The 8,783-nt window shown below is 34.9% G+C and overlaps 1 protein-coding gene across 2 annotated transcripts in view; it reads right to left on the bottom strand.

Annotated features, from left to right (window-relative positions):
* Positions 1–1,066: 1,066 nt before the first annotated feature.
* Positions 1,067–8,783, bottom strand: part of LOC136841023 (SAFB-like transcription modulator) — a 204,137-nt gene continuing 196,420 nt past the window's right edge. The window contains exons 5-10 of one of the 2 annotated variants that reach the window (XM_067108066.1): positions 8,268–8,491; positions 7,848–8,087; positions 6,896–7,538; positions 6,598–6,733; positions 6,019–6,190; positions 1,067–3,037 (exon numbers count right to left, since the gene is read on the bottom strand). In XM_067108066.1, coding sequence (XP_066964167.1) covers positions 2,900–3,037; positions 6,019–6,190; positions 6,598–6,733; positions 6,896–7,538; positions 7,848–8,087; positions 8,268–8,491 — 1,553 coding nt within the window. In that variant the 3' untranslated portion in view covers positions 1,067–2,899. Of the gene's footprint in view, positions 3,038–6,018; positions 6,191–6,597; positions 6,734–6,895; positions 7,539–7,847; positions 8,088–8,267; positions 8,492–8,783 lie in introns of those variants that run through there. The other variant, XM_067108067.1, reaches the window with a different exon arrangement.

Here is an 8,783-nt window from a genome sequence, read left to right as displayed (position 1 = left end):
TACACGAACTTATTTACAAATGCTCGACTATGACAACCTGGGTCTTTGCGGGCAATTTTGACAGCAGCTTCGTATGTCTTCTTATGCATCTTTAGTTCACAAATTGTAGAGGTAACTGGTTTACTAATACATCAGACATGTTTAATAGTGCTTCCATTGAGGTTTCTATGTTTTGTTCACATTGCCCTTCCAGTAGAGCTTGACCCCTATCTAATACAGGTTAGTACTTTAGCATTAAACAGATCACATTTCTTCTTATCGCTCTTCTTGAGTCTGCTTCAGTTACCTGAGACTCACGATACTGTTGATGAAAGGTTAGTAAAGGAAGGAGCAGACAAACTTGGATGATATAACCGAACTAGACCTACTGGCAGTAAGAAGGGAACGCACTCATTACAAATGGTGAATATAAGTCAAACCTTCATAATTGTCCCTGTAACATTTCATCTGTCACTTTTCCATCAAGTAGTATTGCCAAGCCATCACCGGTGGAAATGGTTAGTTTTCTAAATAGAAATAAATTACATGGATTACTATGCGTAAAAACTGCTTTAGGTCTCCAGCTACGACTTTTGGCTGTCATTTTAGCAATCAACGGCTCCCAGTTGTACATCAAAGTGTGTCAGCTGTTTTGTTAGCCTTATCATTTCTTTCCTAAGAAGTAAAATTTTTTTGGTACTGGAGGCAATTTCATTTCGGTTACCTACCAATTAGAGCGCCTTCCTCGCCTTTGACTCCTCAAGTCAGAGATCTTATAGCCTACTTACTCTTCCCTGCATTTAGGAAGGTCAGGTGTTTAGCAGTTTTTGCAACCTGTCAACTGCATAAGACAGGAGTAAACCCTTGCATCTTCTTGCCGTTACTTTATTAGCAATAAAATCAAATACGAAGTCATAGAATCCGCAGACAAATGATCATGAATACACTTTATTAGTTCTAATTCTGTATTCCCCTGAAACCAAGACATTTATTAACCAGAACGTTTTGAAGGAAATATCTAAATGTTCAACTTTTCCAAATTTCTAAAGTCTTTGGAGGACCAGGAGCATGAATAGAAACAAAAGGAAATGTTGAATATGATTTATTTTGGTTAATTAACATATCTGAAGCAGTTGTTAGAATCTTATCAATAAAAACAAAAACATTATATACAGGAAATATATACATTAGCCATTTAAAGTCACAAAATAGTAAACGTTTTGAAAGAGTGTAAATCTGGAGAGTTTATGTACAAGTTATCCATTAATGGACAGTAACAAGTTTTTTTTTCTTCTTCTTCTTCTTTTGAGGGGATAGCCTGAATGTGTTTCACACGTGAACCATTCAAAGTGGCTCTTTGTCAGAGCTGGACTGTGTGAAGATTTTATGCTGGAAGCTGACTTTACCATTTAGAACTGAGGGTGAACAAACGCAGCACATTTATTTCTATACAAAATTGATTAAATACAACACAGTCTGTAAAGTTTGCTTACTTAATTCCCTGTTTATAAGGAGTGTAATACTCCTGTTGTAACGTATAATGAACAGTTCGACAGGGCATTAAATTCTTTTTCATGCGATATTCTTGGACATTTGGTATCTGGGGAGACAAAATCTAAGCCAAAGGACTTATAAAACCTTTCTACATTAAATTCCGCTGGTTCATAAAAGTCTGCAAGCTTTAACAGAACTAACCACTTGAAATGATACCTCAGAATATTTTCATATTTGAATGAATAAATCGCGACTACCACAACCAGGTATTATTTCATCAATGTGAATTTTTTGGGACCTATTGTCTTGAGCATCTACCCAGGCATAAAGAAAACTAAAGAAATATGGAAGACAGATACTACAGTATATTCAAAGTCAACCAAATTTCATGTAACAACCTTAGCTCGGGAGAACAATCTTCAAGCTATACTACTGTCTGTATTCATTAAGAATATCCACCAGGGAGATGCAGTTACACTAATGAGTAAAAAGAATTCCATGAATATTATTAATATATATCAAAACTAAAGCACTATACATTCAAGTACTGTATAAACTATATAAGCCCTGACCATTTCTTTTGTACATACATGTTCTGCGAGAACGAATAAAAATCTATTAGATTACTTACACAACCTTTCTACACAAGAACCTTTGGATGACGTATAAAAGTTGAGAGCAACTTGCAATAGAATCTAAGACAACAATAAGATGCTTCAATTTAGGAGAAGAGTCATTTTCATAAGACAGGAGAAGGAGGAGGAGGAGGAGGAGGAGGAGGAGGAGGAGGCTGGCGAATGAAACTACACAAATATAAAGCAACAGCCTTCCAGGCTTTCATAGCATGAGACAGTAAATTGGAAATGATCAATATACAGACGGTATTCATCCCTGCAAATCCTTTGTAGGATCCTATCTCAAGATGCAAACTGGTTTTCAATCACACAAAAAAGATATATACTCAGATTATGAACATTTGTATTTTGCTCTCTTTTCAAATGAGAAGGTTCATTAAATGATATACTGTACATTAACTGGAGGCATTAAAGCTCATACCTTTAAGAATGAAGACAGTTTTCAAATAAAGATAATACTGTAAAATACACAATAAATATAGGGTTCTGTACTATACTCTTACTTTATCTATATTTAACTACGTATATACTAAAAGTCGTACCTCATCCTATGTGAACTTTGTCCGATTTGGCACACAGTATCAGTTACTCGGAGTACAAGATGAATACCTAACTTCTTTAATTCGGCAGTTCTCATATAAACAGAACTTCCCTTTTCTCCAAGTGTTACTCTTGCATTTCAAAGACAAGGCATGATAAAAACTTCATACCATGACTAACCTAAACTTAATAACACAGATTTTTTTTCTGCAAATCCCAGTCGGCACAGTTAACGAGCATTTCTGCAAGAATCAGTTCACCGGAAGAATTTTGGTCGATGGAGGTGGACTGAAGGATACGGGTTTATAACCTTTGGTGTTGTTGAAGGGAGTTAACATGTTGTGAGCAAAGCGTGCCGGACTGCTGTCCACTGGCGGATACCCGTTCATCTGCGAATAACAAGATTCGTGAGTCATACAATGTCTAGTCTAATTCTGCAAAGCACAACAGACACTGTAAGTTCAACGGTTTTTAACAGCGACCAAGATGTAATATGATATTGGTATTCCTGTTTTTTATGACAAATTCTGTTGCATAACATAATTAATTACCACATTTAACAAGAAAAAACATGATAACCATTCACACTCACAAACATGCATACATGCACACACACACACACACACACACACACACACACACACACACACACATATATATATATATATATATATATATATATATATATATATATATATATATATATATATATATATATATATATATATATATATATATATATATATGTGTGTGTGTGTGTGTGTATATATACATATATATATATATATATATATATATATATATATATATATATATATATATATATATATATATATATATATATATACATATATGTATATACTGTATATATATATATCAGTACAACTACCCTTGGTCTCAAGGAAAAAGCAATTATGCTAAACGTTCTTGTCATTCTCAGTGGTCTTTATATTGAATTATTTCTAAATAGTATTTACCATCAAAACACACATATATATGTATATATACAGTATATCTATATATATAAATTATATACATAAAAAAATATATATACATATACATAATTTTCCTGCATCTCTTTTGAATTCTTTTGTCTGGTAAAGTATGTGTACTATCATTGAAAATACTTTCTTTCCTGTGATCTGTCTATAATTCATTGCTTTAAATAAACATGTTAATCAAAACCACACCATGTGTTACTTCCTTTCTAAGGTAAATGATCGACTGTCATTCAGAGTTTTCCCCGACAGTGCTGAGTTAATCAGCTAGTTCAATATAAAGACGACTGAGAATGACGAGAGCGCCTAGGATAATTTCTTTATCCTTGAGACCAAGGCTAGTTGCACTAATATATATATATATATATATATATATATATATATATATATATATATATATATATATATATATATATATATATATATATACAAATGTCCTTTAATTCAATTCACTCTACCTCGGAAATAATATATTTTCATATATGTTACCGAAGGGGAATTTTTAGTTGATGATAAGTCCACCGTCCCGTGGGGTCGAACTTCCCCTTCGGTAACATATATGAAAATATATTATTTCCGAGGTAGAGTGAATTGATATTAAAGGACGTTTGTAGCTTTCTGATTATATATATATATATATATATATATATATATATATATATATATATATATATATATATATATATATATATATATATATATATATATATATATATATATATATATATATATATATGTGTGTGTGTGTGTGTGTGTGTGTGTGTTGTGTGTGTTTTAACAGTAAATACTATTTAAAAAATATAAATAATTCAATATAAAGACGACAGAATGACGAAAGCGCCTAGCATCATTGCTTTTTCCATGATACCAAGGGTAGTTGTATTGGTAACCTCAAAGTTTTGTTTCCAGTGTTCCAAAGAAACACTTTACCAACCGTCCGGTCTTGTGTAGCAGTATTAATGCCAGATTTGCACTGAAATGGAAGCTTATACAGATATTAAGAAACAATAGTGATATGAGGGTTGGTAAATATATGCAAGTCATTGTAAAGGGAAATCCGGGACTTGACCATGACACAAATCAGTTAGCCTAACCTTGTAACCTCAAACTGAATGAATCAATACACTGACTTGAAGAACATTACCTACCGTCCTCGTCCATTTACTTGTGCAATACAATGCGTAATGTTAAATTAGCCTCTGATCATTATGTCCTTCGCAATCACCAACTCTGAGGACAAGATATGTTAACTATACTTAATCTCTTCGTCCTCTTCATAGACACTCTGATGACTATATGACTGGACTCAAAAGCATAATCAAGAAACTTAAGTGCAAATGTTAGCTCACTACAGCATTCCTAGTTGCTTGCTGGTCTATAGAAAGGAACTATATAATTATAAAGTACTGTTTTGTTTGCCAGGATCCATTTTTTTGGAACGGCATGTGATTAAAATTGTTGTCAAAACAAATCAACACTTTCTTTTGCAAGTATTAAGAAATTTTGGTCCTAATTGTACAAAAATTCTGTACAATTTTCTTCAAAATCAAAATTCCCAAAACTAGTTCAATAAAAGAGCGCTTGGATGGAAAACTAATATCTTTGCAACAATTTCATAGTCATCTACCGGCCAACTGGTTTTACAAAATAACAGGGACATACATTTTACTATTCAAATTAAATAAACCTTTAAGACATAAATAATTTCCTTAATAGGTCTTATCTAATCGTTTTATTACAAAAAACCTTACGCCACTTGTATAAAACGTTAAGTCTTCTGCTAGTCATGACAAAAATGTAACGGTTAGTAGACCCAGCCACTCATCATTAAATACTAAGAATTTGACCCATTGATACTCAGGACAGTTAGCCTGAATAACCCAAAATCTAAGCTCAGCTCTTATCGAGACAACATACGTCCCTTGAAATTGGTTATGAGATAGTATTCTTTTTAGACATTAGTGCTTACACCTCCAAAATGTCTAACGGACTCTCATTAGCTTTCGTCATCAATGTTCGTATTTACATGTAAATTGTGCAGTCAAAACAGACTTTGCTAACTCTTAACGAGAGACTCCTGAAAAGAGAACCTTCCATAATCATGCCCGGTGTGTTCCGTGGCAGAATGTTCCTTTTCAACAGTATGACATTTAACATCTTGAAAAAGTTTATGAATAAAAACTTATAAACCCTCATATACAAACCTATGTTTACATAGCAAGCAATAATTTAGTCTTGATGTTAACTCAACATCACCAAGGCTACACAGGAATGATGCAGTAAACACTATTTTATAGAAAATTACCTTATACTTACCAGAGGGTGGCCAGTCATGAACTTGCTAATACCGAAAATGAGAAAATGACACTCACCCTACTGTAATTCTGACTTGGAGAACCATCAGCAAATGTATGTGAGGTCTGAAGTCGACTGTGGTATTTGCTGGTGGAGGAAGAAGAACAAGAGGCACTGTCAAGCAGCTCTGCGGAAGCACTGCGCTGGACACCGCTACTTCCTAGTGAGCGCCGGTCATCGCTCGAGTACCTGAAAGGATATTTTCTTATGATTAAGCATTCTCTGACGCAGTCCCATTGGAACAAGGAACATTTTTTCTTAAGACTCAATAAAACTTCTTCATAGACATAGCATGAGAAAAAAATCGAATATTTTTTACATTTTCGTGCGCTCAGTTCAACAATAAATACAGTAGGTTCTAGGTAAGAGAACGACCAGAACGAAGGTATACTCGTAACTAAGAATTCAACATTCTTTTGCATGCGACTGAGCACGTGAAACAAGCAAAACTTAGTTTAGTCAAGTTTATGGCAGCCTTCACATGTGAAGATAAAACTTTAGGATGAAGGATAAATTTTTAATTTTTCAAATCGAGAACCAAAATCAAAATTCAAACAGAAAACAATGCTCAATACAACTAACCTACGATCACTTACTTTGAGTATCTATCATTCTCATCAGTTCTCTTTACTCTGACAGATACAACGTTAGGACCAATGACTTGGGCATTACCATGACAAAAATCTCGCCGGTAATTAGAAATCTTAGCAGGAGCTATGGATGAAGGAGGACCTGCAAGAAACAAATATACACTTAATCAAAAGTGTTATCAAAGATTTATGGGGCCAATGAGAAAGTCAAAATAATTATTGCCATTTTTTCTACAAAAGGTTTTTCTGTTTTTCACGGTATTAGCAGATTATTATCTAGGAGAAACGATTTTTAATTCCTTACTACTAGCTTTTCTTGTAGAAGGTGACTGAGACTGTCGAGAGGGGCTTCGGTACTCTCGATATTCTCTTCTTTGTTGGTGAAACTCGGGGAGTTCCTGCATCATGCCTTGCGAAAGACGCTTGCTGTCAGGGGAAGCAGGGAGATGATGGTCTTCTCGACTACGAGACTTGCTTGTCCTCTGATCATGAGTTGCAAAGTACTTGGTATCCTCTGATAGATTTTGACTGTGACCACTTTGTGGTGCAAATATCTCTATGTCATCACCTTGGCAACTAGCATTTTGCCTATGATTCTGGGAAAGACAGCACTGAGAATGGGCAATCTCTCGGTAATTCTGAGCTTTACCATTACGTTTCTTTGAGGCAGCTATGATCTCTGCACGGAAATCTGGCTTTATTTGGTCGCTGTTTTCATCAGAAGTTTTCTGCAATGAGGAGGCAGAGTTGTTGTCATCACTACTCTTTCGTGGTGAAGAAGCCGGGGCTCCATCGGGCTCCTGCCTTGGGGCGGAGGTAAGAGTGGAGGTGGAGGAAGAGCGACTCTCCTTCCTTCCTCGCACCCAGCTCTTCAAACCAGAGAGGATTCCCGGCGATGCTTCTGTTTGGAACTCAGAAGGCAGAGACGAAAAGGCTGCTGGATATATCTGAGGAAAAATTAAAAACGCAATCAGTGCTGGACAATAAGGAGTATTACACAAAAACTTGCATACAGAATCTACAGTACACTACAGTACTGGCCATATACGGCAATTGAACGGTTATACGACCTTCTGACTTCTCACTTTCTCAACATTTCTTAATATTTGCTTTTCCTAAAGAGAGAAAGGGAGTCTTGTTTCTTATATTTGATTAAGACTTTGAAAAAGAAAAAGAAAGTCAAATGGAAAAAGAAAGTCAAATGGAAAAAGGGCCAATATGCCAGAATTTGAATAACACTTCTCTACTCCTCTTACCTGAGGAGGAGGCGCCCGAGGTAGGGATGGTGTGTTATAAAATGAATCTTGACTGGAGATTTCATGACGCTCAATGGAATACGAGGATGGCACTTGCTCGTCGCTGGAATAGGAATGATTGAGGTAATCTCTGCTTGACAGATGGTTCTGTTGTTGCTGATTGTGCATGTTATAGAGTTTCAGTTGCTGTTTCAGTTTCTTCTTTTCTCTTTCTCTTTTCTTCTGAAATTCTTCCTCAACCTGCAAATGGAATATTTTTGTTAGTATGTGGTATTTTCTAATACCAAACAATAAACAAATACGAGAAAATAAATTCTTTCATTTGAAAATAGCGTGTGCTTTTGTAGTGAATACTAATAGAATTAAATTTTATTTCCATAAAAATATTAATATTTTCCTGCCCTACTTATGACACCATACCTTTTTCATTGCTTCTATCTCTTTTATCCTCAATCTCTCTTTCTCTGCAACTTCTCTGGCCAGTTTCTCTTCCAACTTCTTCTTTTCTAAAATTCGGACTGTACTTTGATACGAAAACTTCTTCCCTTTGCCTTTCTTGAAGAATGACGGCGGCTGCGAGACGAAGTTGTTTGGCAGAGAGTCCGGACTGTGGAAGTTCTCCGGTTGTGAAGGATCTTCGTCACCTAAAAGATGACATATTTATGTTAATTCATTGACAAATGAAGCTGCTAGAAAATATTTTTCTCCAAAAGTATGCCTTGCAACATAATCTTTTCACATGAAAACTTAATTATTTGTGTTCTTTTCCTCGTTACCATTACTTACAACTATTCAAAAGGCTTGTCTAAGGATTATAACGTATCATTAGTTCTTGTCCTCGACTGGAAGAATTTTGAAATACTGTATTTAAAAGTAGTAGTTAACCATATGAACTGGGCTTTAGTGTCTTTTATTCTTGTTCTATCATCATAATTA

The sequence above is a fragment of the Macrobrachium rosenbergii genome, chromosome 8 (assembly GCF_040412425.1).
Source record: "Macrobrachium rosenbergii isolate ZJJX-2024 chromosome 8, ASM4041242v1, whole genome shotgun sequence".
Lineage (NCBI taxonomy): Eukaryota > Metazoa > Arthropoda > Malacostraca > Decapoda > Palaemonidae > Macrobrachium > Macrobrachium rosenbergii.
This window is presented reverse-complemented; position numbering and strand designations above follow the sequence as displayed.